The 27,013-nt window shown below is 40.0% G+C and overlaps 1 protein-coding gene and 1 long non-coding RNA gene across 3 annotated transcripts in view; one reads left to right on the forward strand and one right to left on the reverse strand.

Moving 5' to 3' along the window:
* Nucleotides 1-13,733, forward strand: part of LOC123980771 — a 32,364-nt gene extending 18,631 nt beyond the window's left edge. Inside the window, exons 2-3 of the long non-coding RNA XR_006827553.1 lie at nucleotides 1,225-1,287; nucleotides 13,103-13,733. This is a non-coding gene — a long non-coding RNA (uncharacterized LOC123980771). The remainder of the gene's footprint in view (nucleotides 1-1,224; nucleotides 1,288-13,102) is intronic.
* exoc6b (exocyst complex component 6B) overlaps nucleotides 9,809-27,013 on the reverse strand; it is a 136,469-nt gene continuing 119,264 nt past the window's right edge. Inside the window, exons 21-22 of one of the 2 annotated variants that reach the window (XM_046065312.1) lie at nucleotides 14,645-14,757; nucleotides 9,809-12,722 (exon numbers count right to left, since the gene is read on the reverse strand). In XM_046065312.1, coding sequence (XP_045921268.1) covers nucleotides 12,596-12,722; nucleotides 14,645-14,757 — 240 coding nt within the window. In that variant the 3' untranslated portion in view covers nucleotides 9,809-12,595. The remainder of the gene's footprint in view (nucleotides 12,723-14,644; nucleotides 14,758-27,013) is intronic. The other variant, XR_006827552.1, reaches the window with a different exon arrangement.

The raw sequence follows: 27,013 nt of genomic DNA on the forward strand, positions 1-27,013 counted from the left end.
AAACATCCTGATTGTTAGTAAAAGCAAAAAGAAAGAGTCATTACTTGTGTTATAGTGTGATCAGTCGAATTACCTGATTTGTTTACTGAAATTATGACATGATAGTATAACTCAAGATATCTATAGTATTGAGGCGTTAAACTGTGCTTCAACAAAACTTCATCGAGTGTTTATTCAGCCTTGGATAAATTCTTTTGGTTAAGATCAGTGGAAAGTTTTGGTCATGGTTTTGCATATACAAATGTGAAAAAAAAGGCCAACATTACCACATCATGCAAAAAAAGCAACATTTGTTTTCTTCCAATAAGCTTGAATTTGCCCTAAAGCTAGCTTTCTGTCTCTAATGGACGGTGTTGATTACGTCTGACAGAGCGTCTGACCGCAGACTGGCATTATACAGGGCAGCGCCAAACAACTCCCCCCGCTGCTTCACACCGACACCTCTGTAAAACATCTGCATGTCCTTCAGCTGGAAGTCACACTGTTCGGTGCCAACAAGGCGATACACACATCCCAAAACTATTAGTCTGCACTGCACGGGGGGCAAAGCGTGTGTGTGTGTGTTCAACAACCTATTTCCCACAAACGTCATGAGTTACGCACGTACATATCACACACTCTTTTACTCAGTGACACACACACGCTGCTGTTAATCAGAGGTTTATAGATTACACATGTAGCATCAGTTTCCCATGATGACACACCGACATGTGTGTTTGTGAGTGTGTCAAAGTGTGTAAACTGTCGAGCCAGCTCATGGTAAAGCAAGCATTTGTGTATATGAGTGGTTAAATTGGTGTGTGTTTGAGTTAAGTCATGTTTTACGAGAGTTTGTATATGACTTCAACAGTCATTCTGGTGAGCGTAGTTGAAGAGACAAATAAAGACATCTGGGCTCAATGACTGCTGTGTGTGTTTTCCTTCTTTCTGTAACTCACTTTGTTTCTCCTTCAGTCATATTTTTTAATGCTTGTGTCGAACTCTTGTTGTGTTTTGGTATCCGTGATGGGGAAAAACTTCAAACTTACTCAATTCTTTTGAAAAGTACAGAGGTACTGTCAATTTAATAACAAAAAAAAGTGACCGTTCTAATTAAGAAGAAGGAAGTTACAAATTGTGGATTGAACATTTTTTCCCCTTTTTTCTAAAGTTTGCTCACAACAATGAAACAGAGACAGAAATAGTCAATGAAGTACTGAACATTTATTGTTATTGTTCCCACAGGAGAAATGAGCTGGGAGAAAACAAGAAGAAGTGAGAAAATCACATCACATCTGAAAGCAACAGGTACCACATCTGGATTTAGAAGGTCATAGCCTCACCAGAAAAAACAGCCATATAGGTCGATCATTATACAACTTATTAAGTGGCATTATACAGTTTTTGTTAGGCCCGATGTCTAGTGGCAGAAGAAGTCAGGTGATGTAGTATAAAGAGCGTGCACCCTTCATGTTAGGAGGGTGGTGGGGTGGATGAATGGGTGAAGTAAACTCACTTTCACTCAGGACACCGAGGTCTGAGTCATGTGCGAAACAAAGTCAACGTTGACATGCTTAAAAAAAGTTAAATAACATTTTGTAGGCAAGTTATGTCACGTGACTTATGTAATGTACTTATTTTAACCCAAACTAAGACTTTTTTCTTAAATCTAACCAAGTGGTTTTGTTGTCCAAACCTTACCAAACAGTTTACCACATGTTAAAAGTCACGTGACTTACGCTAACTTACTGAAGGTCAACACTTGTACATTTCGCCTTGTACATTTAGGGAACAGTCTTATGTCGTTGTACATTCCAATTGACACATATGTCGTTTTGCGACAATGGACAATCAACTTATTGTATTTTGTTGTTTATGTATGAGGACGTGTTGATAGAAACAAATGGCCCTGTTGGTATTAAAATGGGATGATGTCCCACATTTGAGCTAAAAGAAAGTAGGCAGGAGGGAACATTAGCACAAGTTTTATAACAGAGGCAGGTATAACAATCATTTGAGCTGTGACTATGGCTGTGTTAAGTCCAAATGGATGCTGTGAGGTGAGTCAGCATGGCTTCCAATTTGTCCCACCATCGGCACTGCACGGACAGCCTGTAAAATCTTTGACAGAACAAACTCAAACTGCTTAAAAAAGGTTAACGATTACCCTTTCTATTATCAGTTTTTAAATAAGAGGGGTTTGATATTTATAAAACCTCCCCGAAGCCTTGAAAAAAATGTGCACAACGTCTGCATTAATAGGTGAGCAGCATTATTCATATATCTGCCTGCGTATCCGGAGGATTAATACTACATCCAGTAGGAGGCAGATCAGAGCCAAATCATCCCAGAATGACACCAAATGATCTTCTCTGTATTCCTTTTGTCATTAGTTCAGATTCTGCTGTTGACCTTACTTCACATTGCAAGGGTGTAACAATAAAAAAACTATTTGATTTAATTTAGTTGACCTCTAACCCTAACTCCCAAAAGGGTGAGCGTCAAAGGGTTAAAAGAAAGCAGCAACCATAAAGTATTGAGAGTGCTCCAAAGTATTACGTTTTGATTCATATTTATGTTTTATTCACATGAGATGTTTCCAAACACAGCTGATGATACAGAGAAACACAATGAACTTCATTTACCAAAACGAACTATAATTGTAAAAAAGGAACAGATTACCAATAAACACACTTAATCTGAGTTCATTCACTCTGCTCATTTCCCAGAAACCATAACGATAATCGGTTAGTCAGTTTCCCAGCTGGATAACTGTCTCTCTCTCTCTACCTCTCTTGCTCTCTTTCTCTCTCTCACACACACACATTTGTGAAAATTTCCCCAGAGAGGTCTGTATCGAATCAGATCTAAAACGGCAATTACAGTAATGCCGCCCGACACTTTAATGTTTTTGCATTCACCGTAAATACCAGGGGGAAAATCCAGCAAACACACACACACACACACACACACACACACACACACGCACATCATAACAATCCCCTAAACACACAGCTATCAGGCCTCTGCTAAGCTTTAATAATTGGCTCCATGATATTTCAGCGTTCCTCATATGTGGTCAGGAACAAAAAGGGAATAAAAAAAAAGTGGCAAGGCTTCAAACACACAAACACACACACACACACACACACACACACAGTAGTAGTTTTTCAGGGAGAAAGAGAATTCACTGGTCAGGCCGCAGCTATTTTTGGGGAATATTAACATAACTCACTGTGAATGAAAAGTGAAAGAGATGAAGAGATAGGAGATGGCAAGATAGAGAGAGGAGGAAAAGAAGAGAGGAGAATTTCAGAGGACCCGACCACAGGCGTCCACAGAGAGATGTATAGCTGAGATGACATTTCCAGTTTAAATCAAGTTACTGGAACAAATGTTTTCTGGTGTGTCATGTGCTGGTCTTCCAAGTCGAAAAAAGGAGTTCCCGACTTGATATTTTAGGCTAATTGTGATAGTTTTAGAAAAGAAAACAAGTACCCAAATGCATATTAATGTTCATTCATAAATTGAAATTCCATTTGATAGCCAACAGAGACAAAGTTTGAAAAAGTCAAACTTTGTAGGCCTACATAATTGGCTGCTCAGAAAATCCTGCCCTCTAATCAGAGCCGAGCCACCATAGCTAGGTGAATTTGGCTAAAGACTTTAGAAAACCCAAAAAACACAAGAACCAAAGTGTGAGGAATTAATGTAGGTTTAACATGTTAGCATGCCCAGCTAACCAGCTAGCTGCAGAGAGGATGAACATTTGAACCTTAATGCAGCACCAGGTGGAGAAGAAACCAACAAATTCAGACAACTTTTTTTTTAAAGTAGACTAATCAGAGGAATGGAAATGTACAAAGAAATGGAGAAAAAAGCATTTCAGTTTATAGAAGGATTACAATCTGTTTGAGTATTACAAAAAAGGAAAGCGTAAAAGGAGAGAAAAGGAATAAATCTGAATCTAAGTGACTGCAGAAATTCAGATTTAAGGAAAAGTGAAGGAAGAGGAGAATGAAGAGAAATGGAAAACAGAAAATAATCTAATAAAAAGAAGATAGCTGAAATAAAATACATGTTTATTCTTATCCCTAAAAAACGTAATGATGAAAGAGACAAAGCGAAAGTTACACACACGGTTAGTGTTTCTATAACCTTTGACCCCTCAGGCTCATCAATAACCAGGAGGCGAGAAGTGTGTGTGCTGTCTCATCCATCTTCATTAGACCTCTGTGTGTGTGTGTTTGGTAGGTATAGCAGTGTGGTCATGCACATACAGTTTAGGCAGACACACACTTGCATAGGATTAAAACATGTAAGGAAACAGTGTGAAAAACAAATATCAAGCTTTTATTTTGAAAATATCACTGATGTGTTTTAGTTAGTTTTGTGGTTTCTGATCAACCGCATATTGTGCCAGTTTTGTTTTATTCTCTCTCCATCAGACTCTTTAGTTGTGGAGGAAGAGCAGTTTAACACAATGATATCTGATTAACAGATTATTTAACTCTCGGACACAGGAGCCAGACAATATGCAAACGGGAACCCAAACCAGGAAGTGATGTTAGAGTTGAAAGCTTCTCCGCCATGTACAGGTGTGTGTGTGTGGAAACAATGACACTCGTTTACATCATCATCTCAGCTCTTTCTCTCCTCTCTCTCTCATAACCACCATCACTGTATAGTGTATGTGTGCATCATTTTATTTGTGACATACTGGCTTATATTGTTAAACCGCTCCAGTTAGCCCTTTGAAATTAGCCTAATTTAGGTCTCACAGATTCAAAAAGACACACGCAAAGTAATTACTAGGTAAGAATAAAGAAAGTGAATGCAGATTGATGTTGTCTGCTGCAAATATTACTAAGGATTTAAAAGAGGAAAGAAAACAAGGAAGGACATAAGATGTCTTCCTCTTTCCTTTCTTACTCTGCTCTCTTCTATTGCCTGCTTGTGTTTGATATGTGTTTGGAGGAAGTAATTCTTGTATGTTATACAATAACTTCCTCTTTCTTAGCGGTTCATCTCTTCCTTGTCTGCTCGAACAGCCTATCAAACCTGAGCATCTCACACACTGATAGAGCAACACTGATAGTAGATGAGAGACTCTGCCGCTGTGTGTGTGTGTGAGTGTGTGTGTGTGTGTGGTCCTTTGTGGCATCGATGACCTCTCATAACCCCAGGACGACCTTTGGTGACCTTTCACCTCTGCAGGTCACAGTGAGATCAGAAAGCAAAAGAACCACAAGATAAAACGAAACAAAAAAGTTTAAACATGTGAAAAAATATTCAAATGTTTGCATAAAGACATGAAAAAATGTAACAAATAAATCTTTGAATCTTAAATCTTGAATCGCAAAGGATCTGAATAAGAAAAGTTCAAGAATTTTTGGTACCACCTTAAAATATGGTCACTTTTTCAAAGAGTTTATAAGTTGTTACAAATGGTTTTAGTTAATAAATAATTAATAATGCTTTGTGGATCAGTTATAAGCCAGCAAGACTAAGGCTACGTACAGACTGCAGGCCAAATTGACCCAAATCCGATTTTTTTGCCCATATGTGACTCAGATCTGATCTTTTTATGACAGTGTGAACAGGCCAAGTCACATGGAATGTGATCTTTTCCAGTTCGGATTTGGGTCACTTCCATCTGTGGTCCAAATCCAATATAGATCGGATCTTTTTAAATGCGACCTGAGTCTGGACACTCAGGTCGGAATTGATGCAACTTTGACGTCAGAGTAGCTGTTGTCACAGTTCTGCTGTGGACGGAGCGCTATGAATGAAAAAGCTCCACAAAAGCCATTATTATACATGTGGCTCTCTTCCTCCTCTACCTCGCTATCATCAGCTCACATATTCCATTTCTTATACCTGAAATCCACCAGACCGAAAGCTCTCTTCTGAGTTATGTGCATGCTATTTGTCCGAGCAGACACGGTGGTGAGAGAGAGGGAGTGGGTTGTGGGGCAGATGCTTTGTCCAGTGCCAGAAACTGTAATGAAAAGAACAGAAAGTTGTGAACATTTGTCATAATTCGGGAGAAATGTGACCTGTTTTGCAGGCATAATGTTCACCATGTTCACCATCTTAGTTGAGCATGTTAAATCTGATTCTTTTGCATTTTGACCTGCTGGTGACGGTAGAGGAAGTCAGGATCATCAAAGTTTGTATGCTTCATCCTCAGAGGGGTGTGCAAAATGCTGTCGCAATCTATCGAACATTTGGTGAGAAGTTTCAGGACCATCTGACTGACCAACATCTCAGGAGCCATGCTGCTCGCTGGGTGCCAGATGCGTGCTAACTTTTTTGTTGCCAGGTAGAAAAAAACAAAGTTCCACCAAAGAAAGTCCAGTACTTCATGACAAAATTGTAAAAAATGTCCAAAAATCATGCAATGTTAGAGAAAAACTCTGGATGGACACCAAAAACTACTCAGATGCTGCTTCTTCCAGATTGAGTTTTTGGAGAGATCCTGATCCTCATTGGTGGGGCCAATGACACACTTTAAACTGTAAACATTCAGTCCTAGTAGCAGCTTTAAAAGGATTTCATACACAGACTCATAATAAATCTATTATATATACAGCTTCTTTATCCAGGTTTGGCTCTTCTTAAAAAGACAAAAGACAGCAAAGGAAACGTTGAGATTGTTTTATTGAAGTCTGGATGCTTGTGTGTGTGTGTGTGTGTGTGTTTGAAAGGGGAGATCTGCTTCTTTTCACACTTGCCAGACCACAGGAATCTGAGACACACCCCTGTCAGACAAGTTATAATAATGAGATAACACATGCACACACACACACACACACACGCATGCACGCAGCAGCTCGTGCCCTGTTATCGTACTGTAACACATCTTGTAATACTCAAACTGTGTGTGCAACAGAACAAATGTGTTCATACACACTTCAAGTGAAACATGAAAGCGAGATCAACACCTTGAACTCTCATCTCTCTTATTTTCCTCCAGTTATTTTGTTTCCTTCACTCCATCTTTTGAAGCCAAAATTTCATGCAATTTATCAGATGCTATAAATTTGAATAGAAAAAGTAACATTTGGTTTAAATCTTACGTTTTTTTTTACCTTTCAAAGTGAATTGTGGAGACAATTCTTTGCTTTGCTATTAAGATAATAGTTTGAAAAGTGGCTTTGGATGTTTAGAAAATGCTATGTCTATAAAATATTTATCCATTACAACCTCCTGACATATTGTAGTGTTGTAATTCTCTACCAATAGAGTGGGCATTGTTTTTGTCCTGAGGGAAAGAAACATGGTGACCAGTGTTTGTGCTCTGTAGGCTGCAGGAGGTGAAGTCAGAGGTGGTGCACTTGTTTCCACTGGTTGAAGGTGACCAAGCACATTTATTGAAGTACTGTGATAAGGAACAATTTGGAGGAGATACTTAACTTATCTTAGCATAAAGAGTGGAAAAGGAGACAGCTAGCCTGGAGACAGGGTTGTCTACTACACATTTCAGAGGATAATGTTGTACGTTTTACTACATTTATTTGGTAGCTGTATGATCCGCATATGAAATATGGTACATTGATCAAACTACCCAGGTTAAAGTCAGCTCCATCTTGACCATTAACACCATCAAAACTATATATATGTGATGGACTGGCGACCTGTCCAGGGTGTACCCCGCCTTTCGCCCGATGTAAGCTGGGATTGGCTTTGGCCCCCTGCAACCCTGTACGCAGGATAAGTGGTTGACAATGGATGGATGGATGGAGATATATGTGTGTGTGTGTGTGTGTGTGTGTGTGTGTGTGTGTGTGTGTGTGTGTGTGTGTACATATGTACCTACCTTTACTTATTGTAATACTGAGAGAAGTACAAACAAAACCTTCCTCTTACAAAAAGAGTTGAATTCCTTATTAATAAAAGACCGTTGCTCAAGTCAATACACTCGCTGTTTTGCTGCTGATGCCTTCTCTCGTTTCTGCATTTTAGTAATTTCACTAAAAGTAACTTCTTCTCAACATCGATCAGCTCCAACTCCAATATGATCCGCTCAGTGTCAGTAGCCTATACCAATGACGAAGAGGAAACTCACAGTGGAACATAGAAATCCCACCACCAAAACGCCTACGCTGGCGGTGGGATTTCGAACTACGCAGACAACGCTGCACAAGTATAAACGCTCACGACGGCATGTTTCCTACACCGTTGGCTACGGCATAAACTCGACGGAGAAGTGAAAATTGGCCTTTATGTGGTCTTGTACGTCCAATAACTAATGGTGGCTAATGTTAGCAAACTTTAGATAAATGGGTTTCATATATTAAACAAATAATTGTGTGTTTGATATATTTTATAGTATGCTGACTTTGACTCTCCTCCACCTGTGGCCGCAAACTGACTCGTCACCACTTCCAAGAAATCTGCAGCTTCCATTAGATTAAGCTCCTTTTTTTGTCTGGAAGACTTAAGGTGACATAAAACAGGAAGAGGCTTTCAAAAAACCCACCTCAATCAGTGCATGAAATGTGCAGCAGAAGAGAGGGTTCAAAAAGTTGACAAAGGGCCCCAAAAAAGAGAGAAAACAGAAAGAGAGATTTCTGTGAGGCATCCCTGGACTGAGAGCGCTCCACTGCTCCTCTATAGACTGCTGGGAACACACACACACACACACACACACACAGTCAGCTGAAGAAACCTGGAGCATGCAGAGAGTTTGTGTTGCTTTGGATTCGAGTCACTACCCTCCACTGAGCAAGGACACACACACACACACACACCTTGTTAATCACATCCCTCGCAGCAGACGCCCCTGCTGTCTGAAAGGTCAAGAGTCACCAAGATGAGAGTCAGGCAGTGTTGGTGAGAGAGGGACAGGGAAAGACAAGTGCTTGGAATAAATTTGTTTTTTGTCAGCTATTAATGACAATATTACTGTCTGTCATTTCTCTGTAGGCTGCAGGAGGTGAAGTCAGAGGTGGTGCACTTGTTTCCACTGTTGAAGGTGACCAAGCACATTTATTGAAGTACTGTGATAAGGAACAATTTGGAGGAGATACTTAACTTATCTTAGCATAAATGGTTGAAACAGCTAGCCTGGCTCTGTCTGAAGGTACAGAAAAAACAGATAAATAAATAAACAAATTCTCGAATGTTCAACTATTCCTTAAAAAAAAACTTCTTCACCAACTAGGCAGCTTTAGCTACTTTGTACATTCTGTATGATCTGCTAACATGTCAACAATTTATTATTATTTTGGTTCTTAAAACAGCTGTGCTAAAAGCCCAATGTGACCTTTGAGAGAAGAAAAAAACTTTGTGTTCCTGTTACAAATGAAACGTTGAATTCTTAATCAATAAAACAGTATTGCTCAAATCAATACACTTGGTCTGATATGACCAGTAGCTAATGGCGGCTAATGATAGAAAACTTTAGATAGTTTTCATATATGTTATATTATACAAGTATACTCTATGCTTTACAAATATTTTTTTAGTATGCTGACTTTGACTCTCCTCCACCTGTGCTGCTACCGTAGCTTTTTAGCTTTAGCATTATCTCATAATTGTCACTTGTAGCTGCTGTTCATCAAGTTAGCTACCATAGTCTCTGTTTAAGTACAGTTGGCAGACAAAACTTAAGTGTTTTACTTAAATAATATTTGAATGCAAACCTTTTGCTTGTAACAGAGTATTTAAGTTAGTTTAGTTAACCAGAGCAAATACCCAGCAGGCCCATTTAGCAAACAACTGATTTCTGGTTAATCTCTATTTATAAATTAGCTGGACATGATCTAACGTTACCTTGATGTGACAGAAGAAACTTCAAAAGAATAACAGTCAAGACACAATATTCTCGACAGTTTAACATTTATTCCATATTTGTTTGTTGGCTTTTGTTGCAACTGTATTAGTATTTTACTTTCATTCATTAGTGGTTTAATACAACAGCATGTACAGTGCTTCTGTCTCAGCAACGATTTCTGCTTACACAATACAAAACAAAGTAACAATGACATCTGCAGCCTGAGGACTCTGGACCCCGACACTCATGCAGGAGAACAGGTGACCGGAGGGTTGTAAGTTTGAATGCCTTGCTTGTGCTCTCAAGCAAGGAATTTAATAAGTGGAGCAGCTCATTGGCCAAAAGTAAGATCATTTTGCAAAAAAAAAAAAACTAGCATGAGGAATATTTTTCTTCATTTTTAATGTGCATTTAAGTGCACTTTATTCCCCAAAGGAAAAGAAACGCTTTTTTTTTATTCACATCTCAAAGTTGCGTGAAAACCTCCCCATCTAAATTATGACATTTCCTCATAGTTAAGAGATACCAAGTCCTAGTTCTGAGAAACAGACCTTAATTTTACAAGAAAACTTATCTAATTCTTAAAAATCTCATACATAATGAAATTTCAGGTTGTAAGTTATGATAGAGCCACTGATCAGTCATCATGTCTAATCTAATCAGATAAAAGCAAATAAGAGTGTGTAGCTTCATAATTTGTCACAGAAAAGGTAAAATAACAAATAGACCTCCAGGACACTGTCAGAGTGGTTGAAAGCTCTGCAAAAAGCTAGCAAGTGGACTTTGAGTTAAGACTTATTTTTGGCCAGACATCCAAAATTTTATTTTATTACTGTAAATCCGGTGTGGACGTTCAGAGTCCAAATGCCGCAGTGTTGCCTCTTTATTGGCAGGAAAACAAATAACACAAAATACAGCAAAGGCACATTCAATACCGACGGCCCCATTCCCTTACTAACACCTAAAAATGATACACAGCTAAGGATGGATCAAAACACACACAAAAAACATACACATCTCCATGAATGCACACGTTTGATTTCACAGTGCCGGCATGCACAAGTGAACACAAACACAACATGATGTCGCTCAGTAAATCAGACATCAACCGACCGAATGTCCTCTGTGCAGCAGAGAGGAAGAGGAAGACTTGAATTCCCTTCTGACACACACTGTAGGTTTGAATCCCTTTATAAAGCGCCATGAAACGAACACACACACACGCGCGCACACACACACACACGCACACAGCTGTAGTTTCCAATGCTATTATTGCACCCAAGTTCAAGAAAAAAAGCAATACCAAGCAAAGAGACCCATATTAGTAAAAAAAAAATCTCGTGAAAATGTAATTATGTGCTGTGTTTCAACTAAACAAACCTTTGTGGCCATGCTACACACACACACACACGCTCAGCTTGGCATATGTTTATGGGAGACAAAAGTGTGCGCTCTCGGCCTTAGTACAACGGTTTGTATACAAATTAGTTACTTTCTAGTCAACCAGGCAAACTAAACTATACGCCTTGAGCATCCCCAGTTATTTATACATGAAGAGTAGAAAATGCTCAACCCCCCTTCTCCCATTCAAATATGATCGTTTTGCTGAAAGAAGAGGAATGGGTTGCCATGTTTGGACAACAACCCTCCCTTTTGAATCCCAAACACTAAGAGGGGGTTGCCATATCTGAGCATTGAAATTCAAGTGTTTGCAGGTTGTGTATTAAGTTGGGAAAAGGGTTGCCATGTTGTGTGAATATCCCCCCCTTTTTTTTAGACAATAAGGGATACTCGAGTAACATTCTATAAATTCACAACCAATATCTACTTTGCCTCCCCCCTCCCAAACCTGATTTGAACTTCAGCGTTTTTCTGGTTGCAATATTAAAACGTGAAAAAAAATGACTATCTGCCACAGAAGACGACCCTCCCTGATGTACATTCACTACGCTATGTCATTGTGCCACAGTGAGGGAGAGCAACGTGGAAGACCTTAAAGGTTCTCATGTGATAGAGGAGAAAAAATTCAGACTGCCTAACCAGCCAGTTAGATTTCAGAAAAGGGAAATAAGGAGGCTTGTGGTAAAAAGAATAATCTCTGAAAATGCGAGTTCTTATGAAAACACCACAAAGTTAACATGTTCCCACCCTGTAGACCCACAAATACAACAACAAGCCCCGACAGCATCCACAAACTGAAGCAACAAGTAGAGCAACAGAGTTAGGTCACTGCATTTGTGTATTTAGTTATAATATGGTATTCACTACTGTTCCTCGCTGTTCTTGCTTGTTTTTCTACATAATAACCACATATTTTCACTGACATATGCTATGTTAACTTTTATGGTCTGAATGTTTAGAGAGAGCTTTCTTCCCTTTCTTGTCTTCACCTAATAAGACTACTCCGTTAGATTCAGGGTGTGAATTTGAAGGTGATAACTGGAGAGCCTCCGTTTATTTTTGTTTTCGTTTAAAGATTAATGTTCAGCTCATTTGCAACAACCAAGAACATTTAGGTGAGTTTCACATATCCTTGTATTCAGTCAGTAAGACGTAACAGGCCAGGAAGTACGGTCACTTGAGGCCTGATAACAAGTCAGATAGCGGAGAGATAAAGTGAAAGGCGAGCTGTCACACTCCAAGCGTAAAGATTATGTTAGAGCTTGCTATCCAGTGAGCTTGTTGCAGGTTTAGACTGGTTGTTAAAGACGACCAATAAGAACCGGTTGTGGCCGTTGGAAGTTCTGTGGAGTACAGGTTAAGGTGCATAGATCAGCCAATGGTTGTAGGGTTGAACAGATCAATGGTGTCTGTTCATCAGGCTGGTGGCTCGCTCTAGGTGTGGTGCTGTGCGATGAGGTTTCGTAGCTGTTTGATGATGGTGTCGATCAGTTTCTGTCTGTCTCTGTCCGTCTTCCTGAACTGGGCGAAGACGTTGTTCTTCCTGCTCGTCTCCCTCATCCTGGGGACAGAGAAGAAGAAGCAGGGACGGATGGAGAAACAGAGGAAGAGAGATGGGGAAAAATAGGGATAAGAGAAAGAAATGGTGGTTATAAAGGAAGAGAAAGAAATGAGGACAAAGACAAAGAATGGCCTGTTTTAGTATTTCACATTTTAATAATATAATTTTTTTGGTTTCCATTCTCTGAGTTTAAATGCTGTAATTAAGGGAAACACAAACACAAGTGCATTTTGTATGAGCATGCTCAGTACAGTCACATCTCTGCTACAGTCACCTGTTAAAGAAGAAATAAAAAAAAACACAACGTTTCGGTTTTAAAGATCGGTATGTGTGTGCTCAGTGTCACATGAGACTGTGTGTTTTGTGTTGTGGACCTCCAGGAAGTTCAGGGGCCCAGCAGACCAGACAAGCCCCCAGCAGGCTCCTTCCTCCTGGGCTCAGAGGGACCACCGGGCCCGGGCCCTCTGGAGAGAAAATACTGACCCTGATTAAGGAAGGTCAACTGGACTGTGCTGAACAATGGACAATCATACGACTTTGTGTGTGTGCCTGAAGTCTCGAAACTTTGTGTATAAGCACATGACTATGTGAGAACTCTCACAGGATGTAATCCACAAACTCAAATTATAATATTTTGTGTGAACGCAGGTTGTGTGTGTGTCTAGTTTTCGGCAATCTCCGCCGCAGCTCAATAACGATGTACATGATGTGGGTTTTGTTGTAGCGATGACACGAGTTTATTTTGTATTTGTGATGAAGATGTGCGTGCGTTTAGAAATGTATATCCCCAAAGTGATTTCACACACAAAAAACAACCCACAATTATTTCTCTTTCTTGTATAGACACGCTTTAGTAGTCGTCTAAGTAGTCTGTAGACATGCCAGAATCCAACATTACACACACGCACACCAGAGACAATACTCACGGCTTAAATAACCTGTCAAAACATAACAGAGGGGACAGACGGGAGACAGAAAAGAACATTTGAGACGGAGGTAAAGACGGATGGAGTTCCCAGAAGTTAACTAGTGTTTTAATGATTTTTCACTACCAACAAACCTGTTTGTTTATTTCCATTAAAGAAATAGCTCTAAATTTTCCGCCGATACTGCTTCTTTCCGATTATGAGTTGAGAAGATCAATTTTAAGTCTCATGTCAGTATGAAGCTGGAGGTTGTTAGCGTAGCATAAAGACTGGAAACAGCTAGCTTTTCAAATCCCCTCCTCTAAAGCCGACTGATTAGCACGCAGTATCTTGTTTGTTTAATTTGTACGCAAACAGAAATGTAAAAAATGTGCTGGCTATAGTGCTGGTTATGGTGGGTGAGCACAGGTTTTGGCTTTGTTTTTGGTCTCTGAGGTTGTCACACTTTGTCCCATCGTTCCTGTGCATTGTAACAAGACACTGTGCAGTCCTGATGTTTGTGAAGAAATAGTTATAGCCTGTAGTTTCCCCCCCATTTCTGGCTGGCTAAACAAACAAGATACAATGTTTTAATTAGTGTGGTTTACAGAAGCTTTGGATGCTGAGAGTCACAAACATGGTAGGCATATTTTTGACTTTTGTATAGAGCCTCCTGTTACTCCTGTTTGTACTCTTAACGCTAAGCTAGGCTAACCGCATACTAGCTCTAGCTCTGTACTTTGTGCACACATTAACTGATCAATCTATAAAATGCCAATTACATTTTACCTTTACAGTATATTTTATGTCACAACTGATTGAGCAGCAGGAACCAGAGACTATTTGGCAGTTTTGCTTGATGACAAAAATCATTAATCATTGACTCATTAATCGTTAACTGTTGCCACACTATTTTAATGGATTTAAAAAAGGAAATGAGAAATCCAGGAACAGAAAAACAAGAACCAGGAAAGAGTGACAAATAGTAGACGTATGCATAAATAAAGGACTGCTCACTTCTCCAGCAGGGCCAGTGCGGTGTGTGGGTTGACTCTCAGGTATTTGCAGGTAGGTTTGCCGTAGTCAGCCAGGTAGGTCGACCAATCCCACTGTGTGAACAGGTCCAGTAACTAGACAAACACAGACAGATAGAGAGATTAATGAAAAGCTGGTGACTCGCTGAAACACTCCCAGTTTCGGGGAGATTTAATTAGCTGTTAAGCAGTTAGAACGTAAACACCAACGTCCCCCAGCAGATCGTTGGCTCAGACGCCAACACGTCAACATGTTGAGTAAGATTTGGTTTAAACTGTTTAAAAACAGGAAACTTGTAGCAGCTTCAAAGCTAAAGGAGATTAGTAAAATTTATGAAACTATGATGTTTCCAAAGGTTTATCTTAAGATTCCTGTTTAACTGATCAGCAGCCAAAAATACTGTTTTTATTATGATATAAAACCTCCAAATTCAATAAAAATGATAATGGCATTTTTGACCATATAGCATGTGAGTACATTTTCAATAAGATGAAGTACACAGGCTACTTAAATATGGAACCTTTTTTCTCCTTTGGTTAAAAATGTACTTCTGTTTTGCAACTGTTTGATAATTTAGATATTTATATTTTTTCTTTTGCATAATCTTTATGTATCTTTGTAATCATATCGGCACTACCTGAAACAGCTCACAACAAACCACGATAAACTAGCTGCATTAGGTTTACATTTCATCAGCATTGATTGATGACAGTATTGATCTATAGGCCACATAATGAAATCCTCTGACAACTTTGTACTGCTGTCAGGTGTAACTGTTAAGTAGCTAATTGAACCAAATAATAGAGCCAATGTTAGCTTCCATCTGATTTGTTTAGGGTTAAAGTAGTTATAGATTATAACCTAACACTTGATCAAAATGCTGTTTAATAACGAAACTTACAAACTGACACAAAATCCACAAAATTACAAAACTTTACGCTACTAATGTCAGATTATACGGCCAAATAGCGCCACCTTTATTTTAAATGATTATTACTCACTGAAACATATTTAGGATGAATAAATGATTATCAGCCAAGTTTAAATTACAGTTTGACCCCCTAGGAATTCATTTTTGGGGCGTTATGCTACAGCTTGTGATGCTACAATAACTTCCAGACTACAGATTGCTTTTGATTGAATGGCTTTACATATTACTGAGGTCTTTGTTACATTTCTTAAGTTTAATGGTGCAACCAAATTCAACAAATCTCTAGTTTGAAACTAGCTAAGACAGCAAACCCAAACACAAGAAAAGTTATATAGTATATAGTGCCCAGTGCAGTGAGGAATGCACAGACCTGTATATTGGGGAAACCAAACAACCACTACACAAACACATGACAGAGAAGGACTAACATCTCAGGTCAAGACTCAGCAGTTTACTTACATTCGAAGGATAAGGGATACTATTTTGATGACAACAATGTACGTATTTTGGACGTGGAGGACAGATGGTTCGAAAGAGGAGTCAAAGAAGCCATTTACACCAGAACGAAGATACCATCACTCAACATGGGAATGAGGGCTGAGACACCACTTATCGCCCACCTACAATGCTGGCCTTTCTTCTCTTCCCAGGAGAGTGAACAAACGCTCACGTTTGACAATGCCAACAATCATCACAACAGCCAGGATCACTACCGAACCAAGCGGTCTCCATCCCCTTGAAAACGACCCCACGGAGCTTAAATGGCTGGACTCTCAGTTGCCCTTGATTATATCCTTCCTTGGAAACTAGCTAAGAGCTACTTTGGAAGGAGTTTACACACAAACTTTGTGATTTACAAATAGCTGGTGCAACCCAATCCTGTTGTTTATGCCAGCATCATAATAGCACTTAAAAGATGACTAATTGACTGATCTCACAGAAATCAACTGGATTTCTCAATTTGTCCTTTAAACTGGATACATTCACATAAACAAACACGAACAAAAAGCAATGGAAGAGAGGAAGAGAAGAAAGGGTAAAAAGCAACTGGAGATTGAAGGAGAGGAGGGTGAAGTCTTCCTCTAAATTATCCACATTTGAAACTGTTGCATAACCTGCTGCTGCCCTGCTGAACTCTACCTAACACACACACACACACACACACACACACACACAGAAACAGGTCCAGGCAGGCAAACCCGTAAACCTGCAGACAAACACACACACTGTCTCTCTATCTCTGTCTGTAAAACACACACACACACACACACACACACATATGAGCAGGGAGCCCCAGTGAACTCTGGGTAACACCAAACACACACAGATCCAGAGAGAGAAACCATATGTGAGCGAGGGATGAGAGAAGAGGAGGGAGGGATGGAGAGCAAAACCACATGTGGGGGAGAAAATAGGACAGAAAATGAGAGAGTAAAGATGGAAAAAGACACAGATGGAGAGAAATGGGTAACAGCGCAGAGAGGGACAGAGAGAGAGAGAGAAGGGGTAAAGGAAGGGCAGATGAAGATGGATAGATAATAGTGAGAGAAGGGGGCGGACGAGTGTCGGCCGATGGAGGTGCGCCATTAGGCAGACAGGAAGGAGCAAAAGGAGGAAAGAAGACGTGGGTGACATTTTGAAAGATTGGAGAGGAGTGACTGAATGATTGAGGAAGGTTGATTAATGGGGTTTCCTTTTCATACAAATTTAGCCACCAGTTTTGTCGTTGCTGAGTTTTACTCCTGCTCAGTCAACAGCATGATGCCTAACTTTTGTCCTACTGACGACACAACATATGGCTGTTCAACAGGAAACAGAATAACGTCTATTTACTCAACCAATTGGGACGCAGGATTTGTGGCACTTTAGGAGTGATGTGATCTTGAAAATCTCTCTTTTCAGCATTTATTGATGGATGATGTGTTCAACAAGCAGCCATCTGATTCAGATCTTTATTGTTTGTGAAATCTGTATTGCATTTGCTGCTAGGCAGAAACACGGTTAAAATATAACTACTTGTGTGTTCACACAGCTTAAGCGCGATGTGCGACAGTAATAAATGTCTGTGCAAAACAGCGTGCTATATAGTTATATGGATTAAATGAAGCCTCGATGCAAAGAATTTGCGCTGATACATTGTAGTTATCGAACTGTTTCAGCCCAAATTGATAGTACTAATACTAAAGCTTACACTGAGTATTAGTGCATTAGATCACATTCTGGGCACATGAACACTCTACTTAGTGCTTAGTTATTCTGTTGTGTTCATGCATACAGAGATCACCTCATCTTTTACACAATACATCTTTTAATTTGCTAATAAAATAATGTGATTAAGCAGTTCACAGAATAGTAGAAACTAATGCTTCATCTTCAGCAAATCACTTAGTGGTAATGTAAACATATCAAGAAGTGGCTTATTATTGATCATAAATCATGACACATTGCACTACATTGCTTTAAACAATAAAAAGCAATATCTTTATCTATACTGGTGTTTCTCTCCCTAATATTTATTGGTATTGGATCAAAACTACAATTTTGTGGTAGTGCTAACTCCTAGTCCTCCACATCCTTAAGAGAGTAATTTTAATGCTAAACTGAGAAGCAGTGTTTCGTAGCCCTCTCTGGCTGAAAGTCTACTACCTCTGAAACCCAGCATCACTGATGGGTGTGGTAGGAGTACACTGTAACATCACTGCAGCAAGATGAGAAGTAGACCGGAGTAGACAGGAGATCAGCGGATTTACTGTAACATCAAAACAAGTGCTTATACTTGTTAAATAATTTTAAACTCATCTAGTTAAGAACGTGAATTTTTCAACCTGGATATTATTTTCACAATGTCACCATCACATCATCAAACTATGCTTTATTGTCTGTGACTAACTAGTACAACATGTTTTGAAATTGGTCCAGTACTGAGCAGGCGCGCTGCAATCCGCAACAGCGAAACAGAACCTTTTGTTTAACTAGAAACAGTCGCTATATCGCCACCGTCAAAGCCACCAGACTCCATTAATTAAAACAGTAATTTTTTTACTATGTAGGCTATAAAATGGTGGAATAAACACGGTGGAGGTAATGGCTAATTATGTAAACACTCAGAATAGAAACATGTTACTTTATGACACCAGACAACAAAACAAGGGCATTAACATCCAATGTCAGAAGGTCCCTTATTAATTGGGACTAAATCAATGAGTTGGATCATGGTGTACATTTATACCAATTTAATGAGTAAAGGCTTTTACCTGAATTCACCTCATCAGAGCTATTCACAAAAACAGGAAGTGTCCTAAATATTTTCTGCGTTCACCATAGACTTACTAGACCTGATGTTTCCCCTTACTCCGGCTTTAGAGGGAGACTACAAGAAGAATGGCTGATTTGGACTTCCTGATCTTTACCTCCCTCCTTCCCACACCTCCCTCCCTCAGGTCCTTTCACTTCTGTATTCATCTCTCTCTCTCTCTCTCTCTCTCTCTCTCCTTTGTCCCCGAGTTCACCCATGCACGGCCGAGGTTTGACCTGCTAATCTTCCCATATAAACAAGTCCAAACACACACAGCATGAAAACAGGCTACATTTGCACACACACAAATAAAGGCAGTTACATAAAGCACAAATATCACCCTGCTGTGAGGTTCTGTGAACAAATCTGTCAGCTAATTAGGTACAGACACACGAGAAAGTATGAGTGTTAGCACGGTAAACACGCAAACACACATATACTCACACACAAGCTGTTTATGATGGTGTTTGTCCAAATGTCACCATTTGCTTGTGTGCAGCCAGTTATTTGTGTTTTCTCGCTCTGTGTGTGTGTGTGTGTGTGTGTGGTAAATACTAGGTGAAGGCATTCCAGATAAGGACAGATACTCCAGCTGTCTGTTGAGAGGAAGTACTTCTGAAAAGCCGTGTTAACACACACTCACGCAAACAAGATGTAGTCAGTAGGCAGACAATATTCAGCAATACACATATTCTTACACACACACACACACACACACACACACACACACACACACACACACACACACACACGCGTATAGATAAGCTGGAGGCTGCGGTCCATGAGATTTTCATGTTATCTGAGATTTTCATGTTATCTGAGATCGGATCGCTGTCTTTACTCTGGAATCACGCTCAGTACATCTTCATCTCTAGTTCGGTCTATTTTCCACCCACTATCGCTCTTGTATTGAAGATAACAACAAAAATGTTCCACAAAAAGATTATGACTAGGTGTGAGAATGAAAAAGGGAGGAGCGGAAGAGGAGTGAGAAAAGGAAAAGGAAAAGGAAAGAAGGTTGTGTTAAGAAAGATAAGAGAATAAAGTTAAAGAGGAGAAAGAAAGACAGAACAATGGGAAGTAAGGTAATGCCTGGTGAACTCAAATCTTAACCGATTTTAAAAATAACGACAGAATTAACCAAGAAATTTTATATTTTAATCTGCAGGCCCACACACGTTTGTGCTAAACAATTTTACACTGCCGGGTCCGGGTATCTGACAGAAACTCGCGTGATCGATTGTGACTTCAGACATAAACACACATGGAGGCAGACAGTCATTCTCAGCTGGTTGCACTTGTGTGCACTATATTTTGTGCAGACAAACCAAACAAAAAAAGGGAATAAAACTGTGGATGAACTGAGGAAGTCATGGGACGAGGGAATCAGCATGATTTATACATTTTATAGTGCACGCAAAAACACATTGCGCTTAGTGGCTGTTGCGGGTTTCTGATCGGAGGATACCAGATTTAAATTGTATGATTTGAAACAGGGGAGCCTCCAGTCCAGTCGGCACCCTCTCACACTACAGGATCATTTGGCTTGATTATCAGTTAAGACCAGCCTCGGTTCAGAAACGCCCCCGCGATTGTCAGGATGGGTTAATTGGACCCCAAAATCAACCAAATTATCCTCTAGTGTGCAGCCAGCATAAATGAAGAAGTAGATGAGAGGAAATGTGGAGTTGAGTAAGAAAAAACAAGGATATGAGACAAGGGGAGAGTAAACCCTGTGTTTTTATTTTCTATTTCACCCTTTCCAAAATTATATTTTAATGTGTATTTTTTCAATTTCCCTATGTTGCTTTTATGTTTAATGTAAATCACTTTGAATTGCCTTGTTGTTGAAATGTGCTATACAAATAAACTTGCCTAAAGGAGTGAGAAGAGAAGAAAACAGAGAAGAGGAGAACACAAAGATAAATAAAGGCTAAGTCAAGAGAACAGAAAAGCACAGGAGCGAAGAAAGGTAAGAAGAGGAGAGAGGAACACAAAACAAAAAGGGGTGGAGAAGGAGGGAAGAGGAGGAAAGAGCAGAAAAGGCAAAAGGGGCACCGAGAGTTTTGGGTGAACTTGAGGTCAGTAGGTAAAGTTTGGTTGGAGGAGCGATGGAGGGTAAGAGCAGTAGGAGAAGTGCAGCACGAAGGGAGGAGGAGGAGGAGAGGCAGATAAGACTGATGGAAATGGAAAAGAGAAGGAGAAAAAAAGAAAAAGAAGGGGAGAGAGCATGGGCTTTCCAAAAAAAAAAAAAAAAAAAAAAAAAGAGCCGCACGCGAGCCAGCAGGTCCTCCTGGCAAACACACACACACACACACACCTGACCCCCGATTCACCCTAAACACACACACAGAGAAAACGGCAGGTCTCTCTCTTCACCTCTCGCTGAACTTCTCTCTCCGTCTCGCTCCCCCTCTCTCACCTCTCCGTGACCTCCCCCGTGCTATCGCTCCTGTCTCCTCTCACACACACACACACACACAGATTATTGCTTCCTCTTATTCTTCTAGGGGGGACGAGCAGAAAAACAGCGTGACGTGTTACCCTCACATTTCTTGTTTGTTTTCTCATTTCTCCTCCGCTAATGGGGTCCCCCCTCCTCCCCTTCTCTTTTTGATTCGACTTTTACTTTCTCTCCCTTCTCCTGCTCCCTCTCTTCGTAACGTTCAATCAATCCCTCCGTTCATTCCTTTCTCTTCCATACCTTTTCTTGTTTTCCTTCCCCACTTTCTCCTTTTTTCTCATCTTCTCCATGTCAAATTTACTCCTTTCCATCACTCATCCCTTTATCTGTTCTCTCCCTTTTCTCTGCATTTCAACTGTATCTCTTCTTTTATCTTTATATCCCTCTTTTCCATCTCTAGTTGCACTCACCTAACTTTCCCTCCTTTATTTTACTTTCTCTCTGTACTCCCCCCACCTTTACCTGCTCTTCCTCCTTTCCTTCTCTCTCCAGTTCCCCTCTTCCAGTTTTATTTGTCCCCCTAATTTCATACTCCTCCTCTGTCTCTTCTCCTTCATCTCTTCCCTTTCTTTTTTACCTCCTCTCTTCCCATTTTCCATCTCTCTATTTCAACTTTATTCCAGTTATCTTTCCATCTCTCCTTTCCATCTCATTGTTGCACCCCACCACCTCTCGCTCTCAGCTTCATTCATTTACATCCTCTTCCACATTTATTTCTCTACTACTCTTCTTAATTTCGCTCCATCTTTCTTCCCTCCCTTATTTCCTTCTATTTGAACTCCCCTTTCTCCCTCTCCTCATCCTATTTTCCGCCCTTCCTCCCCCTCACCTCATTCTTGCCAAGTCAACTTTACTCCTTCATTTCCCAATCCCTTCTTTCTTTCCCTCTGCATCCATACCTCTTCTCCTCCCCCTCCTCCCTCTCAGTGTTTAGTAGACTTGTTAATGGTTATTCCGGCTGTAGGAAGGATTTATTTGTTTGGGACCGTCGGGGAATTGCCGTGTTCCCATTCCTAATAGCCAAACATCAGGGTCACCCAGAATTCATCATGTTTACACTCTGCAAGCACACACAGGTTGCGATTATGTGATGTTTCTGTTATGAAGCAAAGACATTTGTGACCAAACACTGGGAGCCAAATATCATTTATCTTTACAGGAGAGGGAGTTTATTTTGAAACTCTTCTTCTTCTCGATTGCTTCATTATTATCTCTCTATTCTGTCTCTGCTCTCTCTCTCAGCCGTCTGTCTGCTTCTAAATTTGACAGACAAGAGGTCGAAGGTCACTAAAAGCAGCGAAAGTGCATTCGACTTTTATCAAGAAAAGCAGCCATTTTGGCACCCGTCCATCTCTGAGGAACACCTTCCTCCATCCATCAATCATCCATCCATTTATCTGCTGCACTTTCCAGAGATCAGATCTCGCTTTCTCCAGCCGTGGTGGCATCGCTGCTCAAGAACATGGACTGTTTCTTTACTCCAAACAAAATGACAGATCCAACGGAAGACCAAGCTGACAGCAAACATAAAAGCTTTCATGGCGAATGAATGGCTGCCAAGTCTACATTTCTCTCTTGCTTTGACATCTGTCTGTCGTCAGCCATCACTCCCTCCTCAACTAAATCCACATTTGAGATCAGAGTTCAAAGGTCATCACCGGCACAGAGAGTCCACACTGACACCTGTCAATCAAGTCTGTCTGTCTGGACTATGTTTAAGGTCAAAGAGAAACGAAAAAAATTAAAAGTAAACGTCTTGGCTTGTTTGTGGAGGAAAATAAGGACGGAGCATCTTGACACGTGTCCGTCACGGTGGTCATCTCTCTCCCTCCAACGAGTTAAGACTTCACTAAAAGCAGAGAAAGTAGTTTTCACTGTTAACAGCAACACTTGACTGTCATCCCTCAATTCCTCCTCCTCCCTTCCAGACACAATCTCGGTCTTTGTTTCTCTTTGCTCATATCTCTCTCTCTCCATCTTTCAGTCTCTTCCAGGTTTCAGGGTTGGAAGGTCACTAAAAAGAGTTTTTCCTCATGTCCAGAAAAAAAAGATTACTTTTGACACCATCAGTGTCATGATGGCCTGCCACAGGTTTCAAGGACAAAGGTCTCAAAGAGGAGAACAAAAGGGAAAAACAAGACATTTTTCAAGTTTAGACTTCTTTAACAACATATTAAATATTCATATGTTGTTTTGGATGCTATTAATGACTTAATAGGCCTTCAAGTTAGGAATTGTATTAAAGATATTTTACGTTTAGACTTTGAGACATTTTTGAGTTGTTCTTTAAAAAAGTAATTAAATGCAAGTTATGTGATTTCTACATTAAAATTGATTCTTTTAACAAACAATTATTTTGAATCTGCAGATTATATTCTTGATTCCTCAACAGCTGGGTGTATAAAACTTTAGAAAACAATGAAAAATGAAAGATAATGTTATCAAATTTCTCGTTTTGTACGACCAACAGTCCAAAACCCGAAAATATTCAGTTTACTATAATGTTAAGACAAGGAAAAGAAGCAAATTCTCCCATTTAAGAAGCTGGAACCATCAAATGTGCTTTCTCAAACCCGTTCTCACTCCAAAGCCGTCACATATGGTCACATGGTCAAGACCCGCTGGCATCAGTTTATAACCAGACTTTTCACCCAGTGTTGGTTTCCCGTGTAAAACAAAACTTCAACAGTGAATTTTTTTATTTAAGTTACGTAGGCTACATAAGTTGGGTAAGTTACGTAAGTTAAGTTACCTAAGTAACTTACTAAGGGCATTAAAAAGCAACTCCAAAGGGTCTTCATCAAGCGTTGAATCATGAGTGAAATGTGTTGGCTTGAAAAATTACTTAACAACATTTAACAGATTCTGTCGACCCACTGATCCATTAATCAAGTCATTGTTGCAGCGCTATATTTGAGCAAAGTATCAGTAAATGCACAACAGATATCTTGTTATATATGCATATTCTAGGTCTGCAACTTACAGCTATTTCCATTTCAGCCCAAGGTGACATTGTAGCAAGTTGTTCTTTGGTCTGATCACCAATCCAAACACCCAAAATATTTAATTTACAGTGATATAAAACTGAGAAAAGCATGTTTGTAATTTTTTCTAGATAAACTTACAACTTCTTGAGTAACAGAAGTGCTGTAGACTTATTTCCTGTCAATCTGATCTACCAATCATTTCAGCACTGTCACTATTAAAAACAACTAATCAAAAACATCCCATCCCATGTAAGAACGCTCAGTTAAAAATAGGTGCTGTCTATCTGGATCTGCAAAAGAATCTGACTGACAACCTGCACGAAAAAAGGATTTTACACTTGACCCCAAAGCTGGCTCTTGACCCCTGAAAGCAGGTCAAAGGTCATATTCCTAGGTTATCAGGCAATGCTGTCCTCCACTTTCACTTAAGCTCCACTGAACAAACAGCAGCAGCTGTCTCGCACTTCTTGTCCTTCAGTTTCTTTGTTATATTCTATTTCTTTGCTTTAAAATTCACATTGTGAGTTCTTATAACTAGAACACACAAACTTGGACCATACAGCTCGAACAGAATCGCTCCATATTGAACTATGAATGGAATGAAGTAAGCTTGGATGTTATCGCTTCGCAACAGGGAACTAATTTTTCTTTCTTACGGGAGGGCCAAAAATTAAATTAAAACCATAAGCTTGTATCTTTGTACATCTGCCTGCAGCCTCGTTTCTACGACTGCAGCACACCGCTGCCAGTAACCACAATTCAGCCCAACCTCCACTGTGATACGTCAATGTACATACTCTACTTTATTAATCCATAGTGGGCCAACTGCTCGTCGTGTGCAGGGTAATAAAACACGGAAAAGATAAAATCATGATGCTTTGTCACTCCCTGTAGGGAAGTTATCTTTCTGTGTTGTTCCCCCACAAAGAGAGGTCAGAGATCAGCTACAGAACAACAGACAGCAAAATGTCAAAAGCTGGTACACTTTAGGCCTCGATTTGGTTGGTGGCACTACAGAGTAACACTCTGGCCAGTAAAAAAGCAAACAGACACAAAGACCAGGCAGCATTACTCGTTCACTTTTTCAACCAACTCTTTCACAGTTGCCTGGCGCATTCAAACTAGCAACTTTCTGGTCAGCAGCCGAAAGGTAAACAAAAGGTAAATGGACTGTACTTGTGTTGCGCCTTTCTAGTCTTCCGAAGCGTCACATTCACCCCGCTTCACACCGATGGCTGTGGCTGCCATGCATCGTGCTTACTGCACATAAGAAAGGAACTATCCATTCACACATTCATACTATGGTATGGATACAAACAAATTTGCCATTTTACACCCATAGTACATAACATATAAAGTACAGACAGAAGATGTCAAGATACGGTAGCCTGGAAGTGCAAATTCAGGGAGGGAAAGCGATTAAATAGCGGTTTTGACGCATGTATTTAGTTTAGTTTCTTTTTAGAGCTTGAAACCGTTGTTGCTCATCTTGGAAAACTCCATCACACTAGGTGCAGTTAATAAGATTTTTTATGGATGAACTTTCACACTCAACCTAAAACTAGTCCTTTTTAATTTTAGTTCAGACTGCAAGCCCGAATCATTTATTTTTTGCTCATGTGAGACTCAGATCAAATTTCTTTATGACAGTGTGAGCAGCCCCATCTCAGATCAGGGCCGGGAGTTCATGCGACTCTGACGTCACTCTAGGGCGACCGTTGTCACAATTCTGCGCTAGACGGAGCCGCAGTGAACGAAAAAGCTCCACAAAAAACATAATTAAACATGTGGCTCTCAGTCACGTGCATGATTTTTGTCCCGGTGAAAACAGCAGAGAGCGCTGTACAGTACAGTGCCAGAAACAGTAATGGAAAGGACACAAAGTTGTGAACATTTGTCATAAACTCGGGAGATATACAGGAAAACACTAGAGTCTGATACGGGCCACATTTTAAAAATAATGTGAACAATAAATCTAAAAAAAATCTGATCTGGGCAATAAATCAGAAGCATTAGTGATGCAATGATGCGACACACTGGATCTGTATCACTTCCCATACTGATTATTACCTTATTAAACCAATCCCCAATACATATAGTTTTTAATCTTTATTGTTGCAAAAAATAAATCTAAAACGATGTACTGGTATTTTCAAATATGTTATCCTACACATGTCACCAGTTCCACATTGAGAAAATTAAAATTGAGTGTTTGTGACTTTAGGTATCAGAATATGTAGCAGAAGAGAAAAAGGGAGATTGGTGCATCTTTAGTTACTTTCACACAGTTGCGCGACATCGCATAGTGTTGGGAACCAACAAGACCAAATGCTATTTGGAAAAAAATGACTGAGAACATCGGGTCAGGGGCGTGCTTCTCTGAACTCTAAGCTACCTTTACTTACATAACTAACTTATGTTCTCTTTCTTGCACTGCCTCTTACTTCCTCGGGTCTCTTTTCACCCCCATCTTTGTCTCACTTACTCCGTCTGTTGCCTCCTTCCCATCCCCATCCTCCCTCTCTCTTCGTCAGCAGTGACAAGAGAAGTTGTGTGACCCCCTAAAAAAGTGACAGGGCTGAAATGGAATGAGCGTGAAGAAAAAAAAAAAAAAAAAAGGAAAAAGAAAGAAAATGAGACAAGAGTGCTGGTGGTTCAACCAGGGGTCTCTGCT

This window comes from Micropterus dolomieu, linkage group LG12 (assembly GCF_021292245.1).
Source record: "Micropterus dolomieu isolate WLL.071019.BEF.003 ecotype Adirondacks linkage group LG12, ASM2129224v1, whole genome shotgun sequence".
In the NCBI taxonomy this organism is placed as follows: Eukaryota; Metazoa; Chordata; class Actinopteri; order Centrarchiformes; family Centrarchidae; genus Micropterus; species Micropterus dolomieu.